Below are 25,405 nucleotides of genomic sequence, written 5' to 3'. Positions count from 1 at the left end.
TTCATGGATGGCCCAAATAAGAGATATGTCTCACAAAATACGACCCGTGAGATCGTCTCACACAAGTTTTTGCCTTCAAAATTGATAACAAAAAGTTTGTTACAATTTTTTTTTTTTTGAAACATTCAAGATATTAAGATGTCCTACATCGGTTGAAAAGAGTTTTTGGGGTTGCTTATATGGATTTGTACAATCATCACTCCTTGAGTTAGCTTTTGTGTTAGTTAGATCTAAATCTCAATCTTAACGTATATCATAGCTCAAACTCATCATTATGTGTTGAACTGTCTATAGTAGGGCCACCTGTTAATGTCTTCACGCTCTAGTTCTTTATTCCTGGACGGTTGGATAGAGTTCTTGAAAATATACTACAACACATCCATAAATATACTAGTTAGATATATCTAACATACTGACGAAAAATATGAAAATCGCTGAAAAATGAGAGGATGTGGTATATATAAATACCTAGCGAACATATCATTTCAACGCAATATTGTAAGAAAAAATTCCGATATCATCGGAAAAAGTTAAGGTATACGTGACAACCTTTTCCAGCTAGATCTTCCCTTCACTGTGACTCAGGACCTGAGCCAGTTTTCCATATAATTGAATAACCAGTGAATAGGTGTCGGAAGAATTTCTGACATTTATAAGTAAACCTTAGCCGCCTTATAAAATATATTGTGAATGCATGAATGAACAAAAAGGAAGTGTATTTATGAGTAAACCGTAGCCGCCTTATAAAATAATGAGAGAAAGAGGATAATTGATTTAAACCCCCTCTACTATATAAGACTACAAATAATTTTGTATAATTTTGGATAAATTTGATAGTAGCCCGGGTAGATCAATTTAAAATATTAAAGGATTTTCGAGTTTAAAATTCTAGTCCGAGTAGAGTCGTATTCCTGGCCCGTGTTAATTAATACATTGTGCAATAAATTTGATATAACTAGACAAACAATTCAGTTTCTACCAAGCCGACTCAACCAAAATCTAAAGTCAGCTTTTATTTAGAAAGCTAATTATCAAGGTAGATCCAATGATGCAAAATTTCGAATCTAAGACATCCCATAAAAAATATTTTAGTTAAAGGGGAAAAGACATCCCAGATAAACTTGGTTTGCCTAAGAATCGAACATGGGATTATATTTCTTGGCAAAACTTTTCTTGTTATTGTGCATCCAAACCTTGAGTGCTCTTCTGTTGACGCCAATCTCCCGGCAGAACTGTTGCACCAAACCTTCTTGCTTGTGCATTTTCCAACCAACTTTTCTGCAAACACGAACAATTTATCCTTCTGTTCTTGAGTGAACTTTGTCCTGAATCTTTTCTTCACCAACAGAAGCGAGTTCTTCGCCGCGAACACCCCACTAGCACTGCCGTGGCCATCGCCTTCATCTTGAGATTCCATATTGCAAGAGCACGTGAACATTTGATGGGGCCTCAGGAATATTTTTCTCCCAATGATTGTGCTTGGATTTGTGACATTGTGGTGGTAGCGACTATTGGGATCGTGAAAAGATGGTTCCTCTTGGATTTCTTTTCTGTGGAAGTTTCTGTGGCAGCTGCAGGCTGAACAAGTGAGGGCTTCAATTGTTCCTTCTTCCCCGGCCCGTTGGGCATGAATTCTCCGCACCCGTCGATGCGTTTCCTCCCATGGATGCTGCATGGCTCTTGAGGCATTCTTTGTACTTGATTGCTTTCTTGAAGGGTACATTTGTGGGGATTTGAGAGAGTGGAGAAGGGATCATGTCATGATATATGATGTGGGCTTGGCCTTGTCCATGACCGCCATATGTGCTATTTAGTGGAATTGGCATAGCCTCTTCTTGACTTGGATGCTCCATTTTTTCCTCAACGTTTGGTGCAAATTTGTCTGCGTAACCTTCTTGTTTGGAGAACAAAAGAGGATGGAATTAGAGGGCCTACAATGAAGAAACAAGCTACAATACCAGGGGAACTAATTATAGTTCTTGTGAACATTTCTTGAAAATCCTTCCGTCTCACAAAAAAAATTGTTCCCCGTGACTCGTTCAAAGTTCCATTCTTGGAAAAACAGCGAAGATATATAAGTTTATTAAATTCCAAGGAAGCAAGCGAAGTGAGAAAAATCTTAGCCTGAAATGAGAAATTCAACATAATTTCATCAGGGTATTTTTTAGCTAAGAAGACCAAACCAAAAAGAAAAAGAAAATTTCAGTATGATACTCAACCTCTCTCTTTCAACACTTTGTCTATCTCTATTTCTTGAAAAGGAATATAATGGACAAGAGGGTGAAATCTCTCTGTTTTACCTGAAGAATGTGTGCACTTTGGCTTTAAAATACTGACACTAGCTCAACTTATGCTTTGGGACCTTGAAGTTGGCCTATTTAAGCCAAAGACAATGAGGATTTTCTTGGGATGAAGAAGAGAGGAGAGACGGAAAAAAGATGGTGAAAATGAGGTATTTGCTGGTTGGTTTGAGCTGTGAATATGACCGAGGACCATACATGGACTTATAACAGCACCGGGCCGGACAGGGTTGACGACGGTGGAAAGAAAACCACATATANTAAATGATAATGATACGATTTAAATATTTTAAATAAATCAAAAGTTAAATACAAATAATTATTTCTCCGCAACAAAGTGCTCGATTGGAAATGTTCACTACATGGGGAGGTTATTTTTTTTAAAAAAATGTTGACCAGGTCTATTTCCCCAAATATCCCGATTTTTCGGATGTAATACTAAATTAAAATTCGAAAGGGTACGTATTTGTTTTATAAAATAAATAAATCAAACACAATTACCAACCTAAATGAAATATTTGAGGACCCAAAAGTTTATGATATTATGCCGGAGTATTGAAACATTTGGACAACGTCTCAAAATTTTATAGAAATCGGAATCAGTCGTCCGATCTTCGTCACATTACTCTGCCTATACTCAAATTTTACAATATACATGGAAACATGTAAGTTACAAGACGAAACACATTTTGTAGATCTTTCAACCATAATTTTTTCTATTAATAATTAGAGTAGGTCTCTTGTGAGACGGTCTCACGAATCTTTATCCGTAAGACGAGTCAACCCTACCGATATTCACACTAAAAAGTAATACTTTTAGCATAAAAAATAATATTTTTTTTCATAGATAACCCAAATAAGAGATCCGTCTCACAAAATACGACTCGTGAGATTATCTCACACAAGTTTTTGCCAAATAATTAATTGTTTGCCCGAAACAAAAGTTCGGGTGTTAACATTACATTTTGTTCTGACATTTTTTGACTAATTTATCTCTAGAGTATATACAAAAGTTAAGCTGTGGATTATGATATATGTTTTTTCAAATATTTTTAACAAAATATTTTCTGTTGTGTATATTAATTAAGCAATACCGAAATGTGACTGGTAATTACAATTTGATATTTAAAGCTAAGAGAGCTAGTACAATGTCTTAGATTAAAATATGATATTGCACCAATATTACACTTATTCATGGCATGGAAAATTTTAAATAAAATTAATAATTGTGCCAAGGGACATAACAGATTATGAAAAATATATTTCTGATATATATATATATATATATATGTATATATATATATATGATTATGTTTGATTGTATTTATGGGAAATGAAAATATTTCCTAAAACTAGGTACAAACAAACCATAGCATCAAAATACGTTGGAATGGAACAAAAAATCTGAATAGTTTTGTTATTTTCTTTGTAAATACTTGCATAAATAAGTTTTTTTTTTAACAAAGAAATTAGTTTTAACTTAAAACTATTGTGAGACCGTCTCGCTTGTAATTTTGTGAGACATGTCTTTTAGTATATTAGACTAATTAAAAAATATTATTTTTTATACTGAAAATATTATTTTTCTATGTATGGATCAAGTCGATCCGTCACAAGTGATCAATTCTAATTTTATAATTAGTTGGGAGAAATCATGTATGACACAAATAAGATATACGACCCGTGAGACCGTCTCACATAAGTTTTTTCCTTACTTTTTATGCTAAGAGTATTATTTTTTATTGTGAACATCGGTAGGATTGACCCGTCTCACATATAAAGATTCGTGAGATCGTCTCACAAAAGACCTACCCCTAGAGAGGTTGGTATCATGCCTCATAATGTCATTCATGATATGCATATAGTTAAGTTATTAATGCAAAACTACCAAATATAAAGACCAACTTTGACCAAGAAATTAATTTCATCTCTCTCTAAAAATTTATTAAATGATAAAATTGATAAAACCTTTGTTTATTGAACATAATATTATGCTCATTATTACCTTTACCTAACAGAGAAAAGATATTGCAATCTATACTGATTATGTACGTGTTTGCTACATATGGATTACATGTAGTGATGACAATGGATCTGGTTTATCAGAATTCGATATCAACAAATATGTTAAGGTTACGAGAGACTCGCATGTTTCTCCCGATATCATAAATGGAGAAAACCATACAAATCCCGAATAATTATATAATTTTAAAACCAAATCTTATTTTATTTATTTTTTATATTAGGGTTGGCTCAAATTGATTCCCAAGTTGATTTATCTTTTTACCAGAGTCCATGCAAGAATTTCCAGTCACAGAATAATCGAGGAGCCCTTTTTCGGTTGTTTCTTCTGCCAATAGACTTGTAAAAGGAGGAAATTCATCATTGCAGTTGTTTTTACCGCCACCAAATACTTTAGGCTTTCTCTGATTATAAAATCTATTTTGATGTAAATTTTTACATTAAAATCATGCGATTTATGCATCAAATACAACATCCATTTCCAACTCATTTACTTCAAATCTAACACCAAAAAAAATATTCTCGAAATATTCTTTTTTATTTTCCATATATTAATTATTATATTTTATTTAATATATTTTAAATTATGACTACAGTTTATTTTATATAATCAATATTATATTATACTTAAATTTAAATAATAATATTTAAGTTTATAATTTAATTATATAATATAAATTAAATTATATATAATATGAATTAATATACGAAAATTATTTAATTGAAAAATATGAATAAAAATTCAAACATAATACAGATACAACTTCAAATATGATAAGAATATAACTTCAAACATTTGAATGACTATATTAATCCCACAAATGATCAATTAAAGCATTTCGTAATGCGAAGTGAGCATCTTTGTATTTTATATCGACTGAGAAATTCTTGAAATTTGATATGCTTATCAACAGCCATTTCTACGTTCGGAGTTGATGCTTCTCTTACATCTTTAATGGATGCATAGAGGTCATCTAATTTTTTTATCTTCTAAATGTATTTTCCTTTTAATTATTGTCTTTGTATTTGCATTTGTATTTGAATTATATGTTTCAAGTTGCATTTGTATTTCAATTACATGTTTCAATTTAGTTATGAATTGTATTGTTATATTAATTTTTTGCATTTGTATTAAATTATATTATCTATAAATCATTAAATCAAATTATTTCTTAATTATTAATAATTAACATAAATAAATATTTAAAAATAAATAATAAGTATTTTTAGATATCTCATTATTAAAATAATAAAATAAATATTTTATTATTATTTAAATAATATTTATATTTAAAAATAAAGAATAAAATTAATACATATTTATAATAATTAAAACAAAAAAAATTAAAAAATTTTAAATAATAAGTGCCTCTAGCGTAAGGTGGAGACTGCGCTATTTTGACAGCCTCCATTGGAGCCAATCTTCGCACCAAAATGTTTGAGAAATCTGTTATGCAACCTTACAAAATGATGTGGAACATGAGCGTTACACCCCGTGCTGACAATTCGAGTGTGAAAACTAAGATTTTTCGTGTTTCTCTTTAGTTTAGAGTTATTCACAAATCCCCATCCACTTTTCGTGAATTCTCTTCCCACGACTTGGAACCTGCAGAAGTTTGAGAGAGAAATCCACGTATGGGCGCTCATCTACGATAGCAGGAACTCTTCCAGAGCCAAGTGCATCTGCATATTCTTCGGGTGAGTCAAGTGGAACAAGTCTACATTTAGCAATGTCGAGGTCTTCTCTGAGATAATTTTCAATGAAGGATCCAACTTGGAATCCAATATGATCATTGCTTGTGATCAAGGACCCTAATCCTCTAATGGATGGAGTAATTAACTGTTGAATGGTCAGGATTGAAGTTATGCTAGCATTGTAGCTTAAAGTGATTTTTTAATTGAATGTATTTTTTAAAAAATTGTGTTAGTTTTTTTAATTATGTGTATTTTTTTAGTTATGTTTTAAAATTTAATTACGTGTAATTTTTTTTATTAATTATGTTTTATTTGTGTTTTAAATATCAAATTATTATTAAATAAAATAAAAAAACTAATATTTCAACATCATCTCACACATTTTTAAGTCTACTAAACATACAATAAAAAAAGTTTGAAAATTGATATATTTATCAAAATCAAACCATATATAGAAGGCACCGACGTCATCATCGGCTTTAACTTAACTCGTGCATGGCTCGGAAAATAAACAATAGAGGCTTCTCAAAAGGTTCTTGAGAAAGCTAAGAAACAAACTTTGGAGCTTCAAAAGCACAGCATAGATCTTCAGAAGCAGACCCATTTTCGGGAACGAATTGAGAAGCATGATTAACAGGGGCGGAGCAACACAGCCCGTGTGGCTTGTTTTTTCCCGATATTTTTTATACATAAAATTTTGTTTTATTTTCCGATAGTCCAGGACTCCATTTGTCAATATTAACTCAACCATGGTTTAGAAAATTCTAGTGCGGGTAAAAATGAAAACACGGCTCCGCCATTGATGATTAAAGACCTTTAATATTATTAAGAGTAAGTAAAAACACAAAAACGTTACATTTGTTTTTATTTTCATCTGGCCTTTCATCCTTTAAACCCTCCACCTGTTCTTCTAGGCTTACGCCTCCGGAGGTGTCGTTGTCTGATCCAGACAATCCATCAGCCATTCTCTTCAAACCAAACGTCTCCACCTAGTTCAGATCCTATGGGACACCGAAAATTATCGGGGTATCACCAAAGGTGATTGGCTATTTTTACGAGAAGTGTCGCATAAACATTCAATTTATTCCAGTTTCCCAATTAATACTTCTACCCCTCACCACGACTTTTTTGTCTAAGAATTCTACCCTTTTCTCTCGACGATTTTTGTCTGAAATGTTTTTCCTACTTTGGTTTTTTTGTTGATATCAAGTGGACTAAAATCGGGGCTGTTGATAAGGCAAATGAAACCAGTATGCGAGAGTCTCTGTCGACGTCATCACCGGCTTCAACTCAACTCGTGACAAAACTAAGAAACAAACAGTGGAGCTTTAGAAGCAGACCACGGAGCTTCAAAACCAGACCCATTAGCTGGAATGAACTGAGAAGCTGGTGAATGAAAACGGGATTAAAGAGTTTTAATTTTATTAAGCGTATTTGCATTTGTTTTATGTGAGCCCTTCATTTTTCTGATATGCATGTTTAAATTCTCCACATGTTCTACAAGTCTGAGCGTTTAGAAAATAAAATGAAAATGACTTAGTTCATGGAGATGGAAATTTGGTTTTAAAAACAAAACCCAAAGGGATAATCATAATTTTTACCGTCATTATTTTCTACGCTGAGATGGAAATGGATCTGTCCCTAACTAGTGAATTTCGAGTTACTACCACTGTTGAATATACGCTAAAAACACCACGCATACAACAAATTTCTAAATATATTTTCACTCAATCATTTCTCCAAAATTCTTTCACCACAAGTCTCCAAGAAAAACTAAACGAGGTATAAAACACTTCTAGCAAATATTTCACCCGTGCATCTCGTGACGTTAGCCAAACATTTGAAAGCTTCGCAACATTTGACAGCTCAAGACCTTGGTTTTTTCCCAGGGTCACCTTTTTTTTTTATTGTAGAAATTAGTCCTGCAGTAATTTTTTAAAAATCAACCAAGGGACTGTAGCCCGTAGAAAATTAGCTCGAAATGATCCTAGAAAAAAAAAACACTTTACTTCCTCACCCCGACGCAAGGGTTTAGTTAGCCTAGTGTGACAAAGCTAGCAAAAGACTCAACAGTAAAATTATCGAAGTCTCAGATATCATCGAAAGAAGAGGTAATGGCACTCATCACCAATCACATTGTTAGCAAGAAACTTACCACAAATCCATATTCAACTTTTCAGGAACATCTTCCTGAACTCATCATTAGATTTCGGGATTTCATCTCCCTCTTCCCTAACTCCTTTGGCTGGCGGTTTACCTCTGTCGCTGCTATTCCAACCCAGGGCTTTCACGTTTCTTGGCACTGCAAATGTGTTCCTTCCAGTTAACTGGACATCCTCTTTATGTGCCTTACTTACAGACTGAGGTTGAGACCCCCTTCTTCCTTTGGAAGCCTCGGGCGAATCCAATTCCCCCATGTTCTTTGGTTTGTTGGCATTTCCTGTCGTTTTGAGAGAAAAATAGCAGTAGATATAATTGCTAGATGGCAGAAAAATTCCATAGCCAATAGGAGCAAGAATAATTAAAGATGAAGCATTAGACGGAGACAGAAAATTTTCTCAGCTACCAGTCCCATTTTTATCCACAAATATTCAGATGCAGAAATAACATAACAATTTCCGGAGGTACAAAGAGCAGGTATACTGGATTAGACTTTGTTTGGCTAAAAGTTCTACTTAAGTTCCAGTTTGAAAAATCAATAATTTTGATGAAGACCGACACAGCAGATTGATGAATAAGAGGTAATATAACATGAGCAGATTTAATAATTACTACACTTAAGTAATAAGAGATAATATAATATGAGCAGATTTAATAACTACTACACTTAAGTGAAAAGCGCTCAAGAGCCACACTAGGACAAGATGCACACCAGCTACTCTTTTTTTTCGGCCTTGATGTGGATCTGATTTCAAAATGCTTAATCTCTTGCCGAGCAAACTTTGCTTGTTCTTTTCCAGAGCCGCAGCAAGGCGAGCATCGTTGGTGAAATCAACATATGCCAATCCCTTCATAAGATCACATGTAAGAAAATGGAGCCCAAAAACATATTCTCTATTTAGACCGGTGAAAGATAGAACACTTGTCAAGGAGATAATTACTACTGGGACTTACCCTTGATTTTTTTGTGAATTTGTCAGTTAGAATTCGAATATCCACCACTCCTCCATCAACACCAAAGAAATTACGCAGGTCCCCCTCAGTTGACTGCACAAATCATCATTACCGAATTAGATCTACTATAGAATTACAAGACTTATTCTTGTACACCCCAACACTAAAAAGTTTATTAACGTGATTGCAAAACGATATACCTCTAGGCTGAGGTTCGATATAAAGGCTGTGCATTGATCATCAAAAGGAACAGGTTTTTTAGGAGAGTGATCCTTTGTTTCTTTGTTCGAACTCTCCACTGTGTTGTTATTTACTTTGGCAACCTCAGTTACTTCAACCGTGTATCTGGTATGATCTTCATCTTTTTCACGCGTCTTAAACTTTTGATCCATATCTTTGCGACGTTTGACTGGAGGCTGCTCATCGATTGAATTGGAAACAGGCTTCCTCTTCTCGCGAGCACTCTTCTTAGAATTTTCTTTTTCATCTGTTGCTGCACCGATATTTTTACTTTCCTGCGGCAACATGAATAACTGCAGCTCTTGCAGACGCGGTGTCACCTGCAACAGTGTGAAAAAATGAAAAATAAGAACTGCTTAATCATAAGACAAATATATTAAGTAAATAAATGCCTTCAAAAACCCGGACAAACTATAAGTAATGCAACATGAACAACCAAAGTAACATGCAGTATAAATTAGTACCTTTTGCACAGCGGCATCAAAGCTTTCCAGAGAACCATATTCCCTCTCAAACCGAACCCATGAATGGCATATGTCCTGAATGATTCTGTTTTTTAGGAAAGGAAGGTATCATCTAATACAATGCACTATTACACTGACATACATATGCTTTGATTAAACAACATTTAGAATTCTAGAAATGACTCTATCGAGATAGAATAGGTGTCAGGTAATGAATCTAGCGAGGCATTCACCCAAAATAAAATAAAGCTGAAAAATGCCAACTTTCTAGATTCTGACCTTGCATGCATAGTATACCCTGTCCCCTAATGGATTTTTAATTTCTAGTTGCACTTTTCATACTTCCATATTCAAGTTATAATTGTTAATTATTCATCTAGTACACCAATACTTAAATTTGATTAATCGGGATTGGTTATTTATGCAGCGCAAATTAAACATCCTTAGCTAGAAAATCTAAAAGGAAAATCCTAAATCCTTGTTGAAATGGAAATCAAGTAACATTGTATGCGTACATATCCAAGACTTGTAGAAAATTTTCAGATTCAATCAAGATTCCAAATTCATATTAGAATATGCATTGATACACATTGGGAATACAAACACCTTACTTTCCTTTCTCCCTTCTCTTTTCACCAGAATTTTGCCACACAAGTTCAATCGATGATTAAGAACAGCATCACATCCTTAGGTAGAATCATCAGTTATTCAGTGCAATGGTTTGTCCAACCACCATGTGTTTTGAAGAATTCTTCAACCATTATTCACCCACACTACCCCATGGCCCCATCATTCTCAATCAAGAAGGAAAAATGTCCAAACAAAACAAATGGATAACTTCCAAACTCTGGAAGCGAAAGAGAAGGAACTACAAAGAAGCGATATGTTGAAAGCTTTTACGGTAAGATTCATACAAGTAGGCTTGAGGTCTTAAAATGTTTCAGAAGTGAGGTTCTCTAAAGAATTTAGATGATGAACAGAACAAAATTAAACAATATACCTCTGACCCAGTCCCAGGGAATCTTTTACTGTAGCATCTCTTATAGAGTGATCTGGCCTCATTTATCTGGTCCATCTCAATTTCCATTGCTATATAACCTTGCCAAGCTTCCAGCATAGACCCACTGAAGAACAAACAGCTAAGATAATATGAATAAAAGAAAGAGATTTGACTTATGATGAAAGTATAAACAAAAAAGTAGACCTAATTTTAAGCAGTCCCTCCCAGACACCACGTGCTGCAGTCGAATCTTTTCCCACGTGTAACTCTAAATGAGCCCAATAACTATGCATGTGCAACAAACTGTATGTATTCTTGAGATCTGGGGCCAAGTGATCTGATGCTCTCTGAAGCAAGCAAAAGAAAATGAAAATTAACCTTGAGTGCTGTAATTATGATAGGTACTGATTCTTCAAAGTAATTAACCCAGAATTATCCAAAACACTAACACACATAAAGCTCTAAATAATCCTGAAAAATATCAGTCTTGAACAGTACAAGATACTAACAAAAGCTACCATGACCTTGAAACCAATCATGGCTAACAGGTAATGTTAATGGCAGGAGGCGGTGGCGGGGCGGTCAATGATCACCTACCGCCTCAGCCGCCTGGTTGAATTTTTTTAGCAACTTTTTATAGGTAATTATGCATAATCATGCAATGTAATTATAAATAATCATCATTTTTTATGTAATATATATAACTAAATAATGTTTATGCATAAAAAAACTTTATACAATAAAATACAATCTAGACAAAATGTAAATAAATATATAAATGCAAAATAACAAAATAATTAAGGTGGTGACTGATGCGATAGCTAGAGGCGGTTTGAGGCAGGTGGTGGAAGACACTTTGAACCAAAAGTAAATACAAAAGAGAGTGAGGATATTTTTATTATATCTAGGATTTTTTAAATTGATTGACTGGTTTTTAAAATAATTTGACTTTGATAGTTGACTATAATTTTAAAATCATTGACCGTCTCCACCACCGGATAGTCTCGGACAGCAGTCGAGGGCCTCCTGCCACTTTGACCACCATTTAGAACACTGTTAATAGGGACAAGTAGCCATCCACTTCAAAGTTAATATACCAAGAACAAAATTAACGTAATGTTGCAAATCAAGCAACTAAAACACGAGAAAACACCAAACAAACAAAGAACAAAAGTTAACGCTTAAGAATTTAGTTACTGTAAAATGGAAAAGAGGAAGAGCTGGGTGAACACTGTAGCAGATAAGATATAGTAACCACTTAAAATAACAGCAGAATAGTTTATAAGTCAGCAATGGAAACCTGAAAAACATTCCGTATAACCGCATAGTCCATGCCATTCTCATTTTGTAATGATGTAGAGAATCTCCTTCTTAACCCATCAACCCTAGTGAGATATATATTTAGGTACTGAAACAGTGAAACGAAGCCAGTGTCAGAAAAGTATAGTGGAAATAGCACAACAAAAAAAGTCAGGAGGTAAGAAAAGCAGAGCTTCATTTACAGCACATAAATAGTTCATGGACAAAAGAAACTCATAATGTATTTTCACAAAAGTTCCGCAACATTCAGATGCACAAATAACAGACTGCATGCTGAAAAGTCACTTGAAAATTATGTCTTGCTCTTCAATTATTTATTCTAAGTAACGTTAAATTATCATATTCCTTCATCCACAGAAATTGTGATTTTGGTGTCCATTAATTAGAACAAGGAAAAGGAGAGTCAACAACAACAAAAAAGGGTACTATAAGTAGCATGGCATGAATTTGCCTTTTCCTATCACTTCACCAAATTGGCAAAAGTTTTTCCCCGTTGATTTGGCATATCAATGATCTGGACGCCCATCATCCCAGGACCCGATGTGAACACAAATCGAAAATCTTACCTCATGTTTTCTTACTGTTAAAATCACTTGTCCCCGGTAATTTAAAAACCACTATACTCGAGACAAGTATTTAAAAAGAATCTACCATGCAGTATATTTCCAACAATCCATCTGATTTACATCTCCCTGACATTTAAACAACTAGTGCCCTTTTGCATGCGATGCATGCATACTTATTAAAAAAATTTATTGTACAATAATTTTTTTTTGTAAATTCGATAGATTATAATAAAATTTAAAAATATTTTTTTATAAAAAAATTATTTTTCATGTTATGAAAGATTCGAGTATTTAATTTAAAAGTTCAAAATATAGCGATTAAGATTTTTATTAGGATATGATAGATAGATAAGATGTCAATTTTGATGAAATTTTTATTAAACAAAATATAGATGTTTTTGCAATTTGGAAAAGGAGTATTTTTGGTTGAACAAAAAATAGACCATGACACCAAAATTAGTTATTATAGATATCTCAAACTTAATAATATAATATAGAATAGTATAGATAATAAAAACGAAGAAAAAGGAAGAAGCTCCAAAGCATGATACCATTCCATGCCTAATAATTTGCCTCTTTCCTCCCAAGTTATCAGGTTATGAAAAATCATTACTAAGAAAGCAGCATACCAGTTAAAAGTAAGTTCGGTGTTAGCAACGAACCATTCGATGTGGTAGGATGAAAGAGACGATTCATCAAAAAATCACACAGAATTTGAAGCTTTTGGACCTTGTCCAAACAAGGGAGGTAAAGAATAGAGTCGGCTCAAATATTATTCGGTTTATTCCAAATTATTGAACTGCAACTAAGCTTGTTTGTATATTTTTTTAGGTGCATCCAAGCTCAAATTATTTTGTCCGACAATTTTCGTGCTTCTCACAAGTTTTAATGCTTTAGATAATATTTTTTAAATGCACTAAAAATTCCATGAGCCCAAGAGCTTAAATCTGAATTTGAGCATTATCTTAATAAAGCTCAATAAATCCAATTTGTACCAAAAGAGCTCAAATTCAAAAATTAAGTTGTGTCAAACACGAGTCCAAATTATGTCATTTTTCGAGTAATCTTTGAGCCGCATAGAGATATTCTAGCTCGAATATGAAAAAATGCCTATTATTAGCTCGATTTCGTCCATTTACACCACTCAGTCCTCCAAAAAATTATATCACGACACAAGGACTAAACAAAAGTAACACTAAGACTACAAAATAGCTTTTTATGGCTTTCAATTAACATGGAAGTGAAGCATAACAAGTAATTTCAAACAGATTTTATATTACCTCGTCATAACTGGAAAAAGAATACCGAAGCGATCTCTCAAATGCCTGGATGATGAGAAATCACATATCAAAAGTGGAAGATGAAACTTGATGTAACTGTTAAGACAGTGATAAATAGAATCTTGACAGCAAAACAATTATATTGGCCAAGGAAATCAGCCTGTACAATAGTCTAAATTTCTTATACTCCAAATAAAAGAAAAGAAGGGCATATAAACATCCACAATATGCCATGAGAAGGATTGTCCCGTTCCATTTTCAACTTAACAATGACAAGTAGCATCTCAACCAACGAACATGTAATTCGTAGCCAATACTTATTGCTAATAACTCAGTCACGTTCATTGTGGAGAAAACCAAAACAAGAACAGGTATGAGAAATCTCCAGTATCATGAAAACCATTCCCTCAGTTAGCTATTTATAATTATTTTAATTTTCCAGGATAAAAGAATTATATAATTGCCACAGAGATTGAAGATTCACAAAGCTTTAATATGACAATTTCGCCCATTTATTGTAGAGCAGAGAGGAAAGACAGAACATTGCTTAAGATAAAGGAAACCCAATGTTGGAACTTGGGACATTCTATGTTGCCTGCTGCGTTACTTACGCATACAAGCAGTGCCTGAGTGAGTATTCTAGAACCAGTTTTGCAAAACAATAACAGCATAGCTAGAAAAAGTTGAATTATATTGCAGAATAAATGCAGTTTCATGCGGTCATTAATTCTTCGCTGGCCAAGAAGCAGTCAAGGTTGTAGGGTTGTAACAAATACAACATTCATACAAACATTCATCTTCAAAAATACTTCATAAAACTGTAGACAAGCTGCATTGATTACGAACACATTAATATGTAAAGCAGAAAGTCAGCAGGATAAAAAAGATAACAAGAAAAAATGTTAATAGAAGTAACTCGGATATGGTTAATAAACTGGTAAAAAATTCACACTCCAAAATAAAACCACCAACACAACACAAGAAGTGTTGGTATTTGATGACCTATTTCATCAAGTTATTTAATGATGATATGCAACATGCAAATGGAAACATACAGTAGATAACTCTTCCACAGAACCATTACTGCGCTCTAGGGAAAGCAAGTAGCGAACCCACAGTTCTCCAACCCACGGACAGTTCCTTGTGGCTCGGTAATAAACATCCCTCACAATTCTCGAGGTCTGTAACATTAGGTACGCCCAATTGAAATGAGATCAATATATTTGAAGGACAACAATAGAAGAAAGGTACAGAAAGGAGAAAAGAAAACCTTGAACGTCTTATCCAGGTACTGAGTATAATCAAACCATAAATCACTAGATACAGGAAACTCTGCTAGAGCACGTTCATACAGGATCTGTATGCGGGCTGGATCCCCAAAAGCATGCTCAAATTTCAAGTACACCTGTATAAAACCAGAAGCCATGATTTCACCAAGGTACTCAGCATGCAATGGAATTACTTCAGTCTCTCTGTTGAAGTAACAAAAAATTACTAAACACAAATAAACATAGATATTTGGGTAACAGTAAGGATCACATAATTGTGTATGTAATATCAACAGACATGATGAAATGCACACACCAAATCTCCTCAACTTGCACAGTTTACCACTTCAAATTGCAAAAGAAAAAAATTATTGTTGTAAGAAGAGTGTAGATGACAAAATAAGATGATTGTGTTTTATTTCATCATTTTTTTTACGAATTCTTTTAAACAGATGTATGCCTATGTATCTGTGCAAACACACACACACACACACACACACACACACACACACACACTCAAGCTTCACTTAATTGTACCCAGTCACAAGTGTATTATTAAGCTATCTAGTTACAGATACAGCCAACAAAGGAAGGGAAGAAAAATATTTCACTTCACTAGAACAATAGCCAAAAAAATGTCGATTTTCTAAAAGTATACAAACATTTTTTAGGTTAAACAATTTAACTTTCTGTTGCATAACAAGTTTTTCCTTGTTTGGCTGACAGAAAGTTAAAGGCGATATCTTAGATTTTGGTTTACGACATGACATGTAGGAAATGCTTAGTTTGGAAAACTAACATCCATGTAATAGACCCCGCAACTAGCGGGAATGTGCTATGATGATGATGATATTGGCTGACAGAAACGTTAATTTTATGAAGATGGAGCATTTCAAAAGTTTGGAAAAGAATATCCATCTATCTTTAAAGATGCGGCAAAAGAGGAGTAATTAATTTTTCTATTCAAATCATAGTGGGGATTTACATCAGAATGGAGGATCAATAGAAATAGTGATCGGATCTGTGGGATATTGAGAATATTTCAGTTATGGTAAATTAACAAATCCGTCTTCAATAGAATGTTGAGAATATAGGCAACCGATTTGTTATATGTATATATTAGGTTATTTTTGTTCTTAGGAGATTTGATAGGTTATCTTTCCTTATTTTGTCGTGTAATCTTTGTCATTAAATTAGAGCTGTAGACTATTGTTGAATTAAGAAGAATAAGAATTTCATTCACATCTTAATGGTATTGGAGACATTAATATCCTAGGGATAAAAATCTGTGTGCCGATCGTTCATATGGTGAAATTTGGAATGGTTAGTTCTTCATCAAACTCTGAGGTCACCTCTCCTCAAGACTCTACTGTTTCCAACTTCAGTGGAGCCAAGACAGTAGTGGCACAAATTTAATGGAAACAACTACCTCCAATGGTCTCAATCAGTAATGATGTTCGTATGTGGCAAGGGCAAAGATGACTACTTATCCGGGGCAGCGGCTCATCCAAAAGCAGACGACCCGAATTTCAAGATCTGGAAATCTGAAAACAACACGGTTTTCTCATGGTTGATTAATTCCATAACCAATGAAATAGGAGAGAACTTTCTCCTCTACGGGACAGCCAAAAAAACTGGGATGGAGTGAAGGAAACCTACTCAAATAAAGAGAACACCTCAGAATTATATGAAATAGAGAGTATCCTTCATTATCTACAACCAGGTGATTTTTAATACTCTCACTTGCTATTGGCAGCAGGTTGATATGTACGAATATCACTCTTGGAATTGCCCTGATGATGGCAACAAATATCGGCAGATCATTGAAAAGAAGCTGAGTCTACAAATTTCTATTTTTGCTCAACAAAAATCTTGATGAAGTTCATGGAAGGATTCAAGGAATGAAAAAACAAATAAGCCCGCGACAAGCATTTTCAGAGGTCCGAAGAAAAGAAAGTAGAAAGAAAGTAATGTTGGAGACCCTGGCCATTAATTCTCAGACCGAAAATTCTGCCTTAGTTGCTCGTGTTCCAAAATAATAAATAATACAGCCAATACAACCGGAAAAAGAAGGAACGTCAATATGTGAATGATGCGAGAATCCAAACCACACAATGGAAAATTGCTGGAAAATTCATGGGAAACCAAGAAATTGGAAACCTCCACGCCCACAAAACCGAGGCAACACGGCTGTAAAGGAAGAAAAATTCAGCACCCACTGAGTCCACCCTGTTTAGTATATGGCAATTCGAGATTTTGAAGGAGGTGATCAAGCAATCTCAGACAGCCAATTATGCTCAAATGTTGGGACTGGATCGTTAGCACAAAAAGCTATTTCCTTAAATGCCCCAAGTGTAAAAAAGGAATAAGTTGAATTCTTGGATTGTAGATTCAAGAGCTTCAGATCACATGACTGGGGATAAAGATAATCTCACCAACTTCATCGGGAATATAACGGTCAGTATTGCTGATGGATCATTCTCCAAAGTGACTGGAACTGGTTCGGTGAGAATATAAAAGGATTTGACACTTAAACGCTGTCCTTTTGGTGCCTAAATTAATTTCAATTTGCTATCTGTTAGTAGACTCACACAGAATCACAATTGCATCGCTAAATTTTCTCCAAAATCTTGTGAATTTCAGGCCTTGGATTCGGGGAAGATGATTGGCAATGCTAAAGAACGATCAGGACATTATCTACTTGAGGCAAACGATTCTTCCAAAGGGAAAGGTCATAAGTCTAGCTGTCTAGACAGTCTAGTGTCTGTTGGTCAAGATCCTTTTATGTTCCAAAAAAGGGAGAATGATATCATGTTATGGCATTATAGGTTAGGACATCCCAATTTCATGTATCTCAAGAAACTTTTTCCGTCTCCTTTCAATAATAAGAATCTGAATGACTGGAGAACTTCGCACAGGAACATCAGCTTTTGGATATCAGTAGGGAGACCGATGACTTAAATGTTCCCCACATCTCATTTGCTTTGAATGACCCAAAATATCTTCCCCATAGTGCTGTCTTGAAGAACCTTCCAGCTTATACTTGCCTACTCCAAGCCCACCTGATGACACTACCCAACCCAATGCAAATGATGAAATGATTACCTACTCTAGGAAAAACAGGAACCAAAAGGAGACACAGCATCGATCATCACTTGAGCGGAACCAAGAATTGGAAATGGATACAGGTCCAAAGGATTCGCCAGGTAATTCTATTCCTGAGTCTACTAAAGATAATGATTTACTATTGCACTGAAGAAGGGTGTCCGAGAGTGCACAAAGCACTTAATTTATAATTTTGTGTCATATCAGAGATTATCTAACAAATACAGGTTTTTGTGGCAAGTTTGATCAAACAAAGATTCCTAAATCCATACAAGCGGCTCTCAAAATACCGAAGTGGAAAGCTGCTGTAGAGGATGAAATTAGACCACTGGAGAAAAATGGGACATGGAAAATCACTGAGCTACCTCCTGAAAAATGACTTGTCGGCTGAAAATGGGTCTTCACTATTAAATATAGAGAAGATGGGAGTGTTGATCGATTCAAAGCATGTCTTCTTGCAAAAGGTTTCACACAATCCTATGGACTTGATTATTAAGAAACTTTTGATCCCGTAGCCAAACTAAATACGGTTAGTGTTCTCTTATCTCTGGTTGCAAATTTAGATTGGTCGCTCATCAACTAGATGTCAAGAACACATTCCTCGATGGAGACCTCGTGGAAGAAGTTTACATGAGCATACCCATGGATTTGAGTCTCAAGCCAAAACCGACAAGGTTTGCAAGCTGAAACGGTCGTTATATGGACATAAACAATCCCTAAGAGCCTGGTTTGACAGATTTACAATGTAAAGTGATCATGCAGTATGGGACAAGCAGTGTCAGACATATCATACCCTCTTTGTTAAACACTTACCTCAGGGGAAAATTGTCATCCTCATAGTATATGAGGATGATATTATTTTAACAGGGGATCATGAGCAAGAGATAAGTACTCTCGAGATTCTGTTAGCCAAAGAATTTGAAAACTTAGGAAGATATTTCCTAGGGGTGGAAATAGCTCGCTCGCAATCAGGTATCTCTGTATCCAAACGAAAATATATTTGGGATCTTCCAGATGAAACGGGAATGTTTAGGTGCAAACTGGTAGGTATTCCTTTGGATTCAACAAGTAAACCAGGAACCAAAGGAAATTGTCACCAAGTTGATAAAGGGAGATTTCAACTTGTGGGCAAACTCATATACTTATCTAACATAAGACCTGATATAAGTTACTCAGTGAGCATAGTAAGTCCGTTTATGAATCATCCAAATGAAGAGCACATGGAGGCAACCTATAGGATCCTCAGATACTTGAAGCTAACACCTGGAAATGGATTATACTTTGGAAAATCAGCAGAAAAGGGCATTAAATTATACAGCGCTGCAGATTGGGCAGGGTCGGTAGTAGATAGAAGGTCAACCTCTGGCTATTGTACTTATGTTTGAGGAAATTCAGCTACTTGGAGTAGCAAGAAACGGTCTATTGTATCAAGAAATAGCGCTGAAGATGAACTTCAAGCATTAGCAGTCGGGATATGTGAAGGGATATGGCTACAAAGACTTATGAATGAACTGAAAGTGTTTGCTGAAGAACCTATGAAGATGTTTTGTGACAATCAGTCAACTATCAGAATTGCAAAGAACCCAGTGCATCATGATAAGACGAAGCATGTTGAAAGTGATTGTCATTTCATAAAAGAAAAGACTGAGGAATGAATAATTAAGCTAATATATCTTCCTACTAGTCTTCGAACTGCGGACATCCTAACCAAGGCACTTTTTTGGAAAATTTTTGAAGATTTGAGCTCCAAGCTAGGCTTAATCAATATTAATAGTCCAACTTGAGAAGGAGTGTGGGATATTGAGAATATTTCAGTTATAGGAAATTAATAAATCAGTCTCCAATAGAATCTTAAGAATACAGGCAGCCGATTTGTTATATGTATATATTAGGTTATTTTTGTTCTTAGGAGATTGTTATATTTCCTTATTTTGTTGTGTAATCTTTGTCCTTAAATTAGAGCTGTACAGACTATTGTTAAATTAAAAAGAATAAGAATTTCATTCACTTCTTCAAGATCTTCGTAAGTACCATGTATTCTTGAAGTTTTTCTGATTCAACATTCTTCTGGGAAACTTGTTCCTCATGATGAGCACGAGCAATCAACATCTCTAAGGCCTTTTGGTATGCAGACACCACATTTGATGAAAGGCCATCCAATTCACCACCAGTAATATCAATGGAGCTCCCTTGACTGGATTCCCAGGCCTTGTAAGTGCGAAGAGTGGATCTTATATCAGCAAGTGGAACAGACAACTGACGATGGAATAAATTTCGTATACGTTGGACTTGTTTTTCTTTCAACTGCAAATCACAACACCCACATTAATGATGGAAAGTTGCTGCTTTCATGAAGAAGCTTAAATCATTTGAAAAAACAACATAACACGTCAAATAATTAAGAAACCTAACTAAAAAACAGCGGTTAAGGTACAAGAACAGACAGAACGTTAATTAACATGATTTATCTCCCATCAGATTATTTGAAGAAAACAACTTCCTGGTCACAAACAGGATGAGATCTTCTGATCAAGAGCGGAAGGTATTGAGTATTGGCCTTTTAATCACAATAACCCAAAGATACATTATTGTATGTGAAAAAAGATATCTGCCCCATAAACAGAAAACAATCAATTGTTAATGCAACGCTAGAAAGAGATAGGTATTTTCTCTTCCAAGCAGGGAGCACTAACTAAAAAGTAATCCAAAATTAGTACGATATTTCTAATTTCAACACTTTCTTGAAGCGCAACCACAACAGAAGGGCACAACCTTTGCCTCATATCCCCCCACCCTAAACCCCTGTTTCTTTTATTTCCGCAACTTTTGTGAATAATTTCTACCTGCAACAGCCACCCAAACAGAAATGAAAGACCGACACCTGCTCTTGTGCAACCGCATTCATCCCTCTTTCCTTGTTCTTTCAATTTATGTCCATTCTTTTGGAATTCATCTAAATCAAGCATAAAATTAATCCATACAGGAACTCTATAACTGACAACTGAGTTTGATAGTGTTAGAAGAGATCAAGTCATTTATAACTCAGACGACAAATTATGGCCCAAAGAATGAGAATAGAATGGAAATCAAGTAGCTATGCTAAAATAAACTGGAAATAAGGCAAAAGTTTCCGATCTCTCCAGATATATTATCTTAAATGACTGGTAAAACCATCCCATGCCAGTCATGTTGACCGAGTGATGCAGTATGCATTGGAATCCCACTTACAAAAAGCAATTACAGCACCATGAAGCTACTATATCACGGCCAGTTCAAGGAGGATAATTGTGAAGACTGAGCATTCAAAGTGGGTCTGGTGAATCTGATCAACCTTGGAGGAGTCAAACATCACTAAATGCCACCGAAAGGAAAATACGGGACTAGTGCAGTCAGGAGAAAAGCATACAAACAAACTATCACACAGGCCTTGGCGATCTGATAAACTACAGAAATGTATTTGGAAATAAAGGAAGTACAATCAAATAAAACCAATGAAAATAGTATTCAGGATATTTTCAGAAACTGCACTCTAATCCGGTAGAAGGATAATTACAGAAAGGGGAAGAGAAATAAAGCAGATAATTCTCACCCCAGATTCCATTTCATCAATAGTGAGAAAATTTGCTTCTTCAAACTCCCTGTATAATTCCCATATCCTGTGACCTTCAGCAATGTGCAACCCAGCAGCAGTAAGAGCACGCTCAAAGAGATTTCTCGCCTTTGATATGCCAGCCACAGAACACTCACGAACCGATATATCATGTTCTTGAACAAAATTTAAGTAATCACACAACAGGGAAACAGACTGCACAAACAATTATCAGTCAGCTTTTTCATTTGTAAAAACCATTCACACATCTAAACAGCACGGAACCAAACAACAGGTTAGCAGCAATATTCCGTTGAGAAATATAAGCTTACTTCTCTTATTGCCCTCCTCGTATACAAAATATAGGTTACTTTGCTTTTTACCATTTGCGAGACATTTAATTTAAAATATAAAAAAGATAACTTCTTAATCATTATTTTTCATATCACCTATATCAGATACTTATCAATTATATCAGTGGAAAAAACTACAAACTTCTTTCAGGAAGTGTATTCGTACGGTTTAATAGATAAAATGTCCAATTATCTGTTGGGGATTTAATGGTCCTTAGCATCAAATTAGCATGTCCAAGGCAATTTTTAATTGCATTGGCTAGCCAACATCAATTCGTGTCACTTGGAATTCCACCACTCCAATTCAATTTTTCAGAACGTCCGTCCACCAAGGTAAAAAAAAATTACTATAACAAACCTTGCAAAAAGACCAATGAAGTAAATGCACAGTCAAGATGCAATTAGAACGTGCTCTTCCATATTTTTATAGAACAACTAGAACTTTCTGTATTCAGCATGTTTTACATTTGAAAAATCATACTACATTCCACTTATCGTGTTTCCAGGAAGATTAAGCAAGCCAAAAAGTAATAAGCATAACAGTCTTGTATAGCCTGAAACTCGACTGGCTGATTTCACCCTAATATCAGTTGTAACAAGTGATGATACTAGCTAGGATACATCTGATCTAGTTTTACTGTTTTTTCACGATTACAGAGGATATAATAATAATACAAATCACAGCACTAATTTCATTGACAATTAGATCATTGTGTGACAGGATTTAACAACGAACCAGATACTCAGACATTCCTCGCTCGTAAAGCTTCTCAACTGAAGATAACCCCTCCATTCTACAAAATTAATCAAAACAAAAGCATGAATGCACAGTAACACAAATTACTATAATGCGAAAAACAATCAAGCCAAGGTTTCCCTGGAAATTGATTCCAAAAATTAATTACTTGACACAAAAAATACATAAGTTTTACACAGGAAGAAAGCGGAAAATGACAATATTTTAACTTTCAGTAAGTGACAATAAAGACGAAGATAGGTAATTATAACAGATAATAAGAAAATAGCAAGAAACAAATCAAGACATGGGTGGAATTGTTTATCTTGCAGGTTTTTTTAATTTCATAAATAATACAGCACCGTGTGTGGTATGAGATCAGAAAGGCTATCCTCGTGACAAACACAAATTTAACAAGTACACATGATACAGATGAAATGATAAACCAAGGGTGGTCTTGATTACAAGACAAATTGCTGCATAGCATTGCGTGTGTGGGGCATGACATTGTCCAGTGAAAATCTAAACACAAGCATGAAATGAATTAAGAGGACCAGAGGAGATAGCAAGCAGGAAACATACCTAGTGCTTATGGTTATTTCATCTTTAGCCCATTCCCTCCACATCTCAGAACTCATTGGGAACTCTACAATCATATCTTCCCTAGCCTTTCTCAGCTTCTCTATGTCCCCTTCCTTCCTAAGGAGCTTTATATACTGTAACAACCGGAAAAAGAATCACAAACTAATCCATACCACAGTCGATACTCTTAGTTTTCAAATTTTACATGAACAAATAGATGAAGCAACATTATTCATATTCCATAATGCGTCCATACTTGCGTGCCACCTAAAGTAATTTCTAGAATTTCCTGTCCAAACTTTTCGCGTTGTTTCGAAACAATTTATGTGATCAGAGAGGGACAAATCTCATCAATAACTACAATATCGGAAAAAAGGCGTCAGAGAACGGAAGACAGTGTGTTTTCACCCGCAAACAAGAGCAAATCCCTGAATATAAAACAAGCTGCATAGCTTTGTTTCAAGTTGAATGTGTAAAGACTTAATCATGACACAACTAAAAGCCATAGACCCCACATCAGGTCAGGAAATTTTGAGCCCTTTTCAGTTTTCCCCACCAACCCAAAGATCAAGTTCAAAGCATCTCCACAACACTAGTCCAATAACATCCCAAAAACTTCCAACGAAAAACTCAGGTAAAGAAGCTCAGAGACTGAAAATTTAAGCTAATTAACAGGGAACTCGGAGTGCTACGTATTCCACCGACGAAAGAAGAGAAAATTCAATAAGGAGCCACTTCTCTTTTGTACCGCATATGACAGAGATAATAAAAGCCTCAATTCACTTCACCTTTACAGTCAAATTTCGAAGTTAACATGGTAACCAAACCACAAACTAGCTTCAAACGTAAGGGATAAGAAAGTTAAGATTCCAATTAACCTGTCCCCCAAATACTATGAAGCTAAAAAAATACATAAGCAAATACTACACCCTTCCACACATTGTGTTAGCATATGAACTATCGCATACATTCAGTTAACAGAGAGCAGCACAGAAACTCTAGTATTTACTTGGACATGAGCATCATAATTGAGCTGATTTCTGCTTAACTCCGTTTCTAGGGCTTCGATTTGGGCCTTCGCCAGAGCCTCGTCTTCAGAGTCAGAGTCGGAGTCGGAGCCCGAACTATGGCTAGGGTTACGAGATTCGGGTGTGGATAGATCTTCGTGTTTATACGTGGCTTCTTCTTCGCCGGAAGATTTAGCTTCATCGAGATTTTCAACTTCCGCCATTTCCAGACACACACAAGCAATGGAGTGATGAAATAGCAACAGAGCAAGGGGTTGCTCAACGTGCTTTACCAGCCAACGTGTTTGAAAGCATTTGTCTCACTCCGGGTTTACCTGTGCAGTATGCGAGTAAGCGAGTTTCAATTATTATTTTTAAAGAATTTGATTTTGATTACCATATTCAATGAAATTATATATAAATAATATTTAATAAAATATTATTTTTTACAATCATCAAATATTAAAATGTAAGCATATTCTACATCATTAAATATATATTATAGTAGATTTAAATATGTGAAAAATTGTTTTGGAATTAAGAAAAATATATTCTTTGGTAAGGTTCCAAATTATTTTAAAATTTAAATATTTTCTCATTGACTCTCATGTTTTGACAAAACTTATTTAATAATATATACTTACTTCCATATATAATTAATAATTAATAAATGAATAAAAATACAAACAATTATTTTTAGATAAAATCATAAAACTAATATTCAAAATTAAAAAACTTTTATATCATAAACCATCTTCAAATAT

General features: G+C 34.7%; 1 protein-coding gene and 1 pseudogene across 2 annotated transcripts; both read right to left on the bottom strand.

Moving 5' to 3' along the window:
• Window positions 1-1,034: 1,034 nt before the first annotated feature.
• On the bottom strand, window positions 1,035-2,189 carry LOC140959993 (zinc-finger homeodomain protein 4-like; annotated as a pseudogene).
• A 5,457-nt stretch (window positions 2,190-7,646) lies between these two features.
• LOC140970017 (uncharacterized) lies at window positions 7,647-24,976 on the bottom strand. Of its 2 annotated transcripts, XM_073431576.1 has the most exons (17): window positions 24,644-24,976; window positions 23,635-23,768; window positions 23,053-23,110; window positions 21,964-22,179; window positions 20,406-20,678; window positions 15,272-15,406; window positions 15,057-15,182; window positions 14,002-14,046; window positions 12,136-12,243; window positions 11,040-11,182; window positions 10,836-10,959; window positions 9,836-9,910; window positions 9,332-9,691; window positions 9,132-9,224; window positions 8,890-9,025; window positions 8,173-8,457; window positions 7,647-7,939 (listed from the first exon to the last, which is right to left on the bottom strand). In XM_073431576.1, exons 1-16 carry the CDS (start codon window positions 24,863-24,865, stop codon window positions 8,186-8,188), a joined length of 2,520 nt encoding a protein of 839 aa, XP_073287677.1. In that variant the 5' UTR covers window positions 24,866-24,976; the 3' UTR covers window positions 7,647-7,939; window positions 8,173-8,185. The 2 variants fall into 2 exon arrangements, with proteins under 2 accessions (XP_073287677.1, XP_073287671.1); XM_073431570.1 differs by lacking the exon at window positions 7,647-7,939 and having other exon boundaries at window positions 8,073-8,457.
• Window positions 24,977-25,405: the final 429 nt, after the last annotated feature.

The sequence above is a fragment of the Primulina huaijiensis genome, chromosome 2 (assembly GCF_012295235.1).
Source record: "Primulina huaijiensis isolate GDHJ02 chromosome 2, ASM1229523v2, whole genome shotgun sequence".
In the NCBI taxonomy this organism is placed as follows: domain Eukaryota; kingdom Viridiplantae; phylum Streptophyta; class Magnoliopsida; order Lamiales; family Gesneriaceae; genus Primulina; species Primulina huaijiensis.
This window is presented reverse-complemented; position numbering and strand designations above follow the sequence as displayed.

Bases quoted from the DNA above. Each gene is read 5' to 3' on its own strand.
- LOC140970017 (XM_073431576.1), bottom strand. From the start codon at position 24,865: ATGGCGGAAGTTGAAAATCTCGATGAAGCTAAATCTTCCGGCGAAGAA. The intron at 9,692-9,835 runs GTACTAATTTAT...ACACTGTTGCAG, and splicing joins TTGATGCCGCTGTGCAAAAG to GTGACACCGCGTCTGCAAGA. The intron at 8,458-8,889 runs GTGTGCATCTTG...TCAAAACGACAG, and splicing joins CCGAAAAAAAAGAGTAGCTG to GAAATGCCAACAAACCAAAG.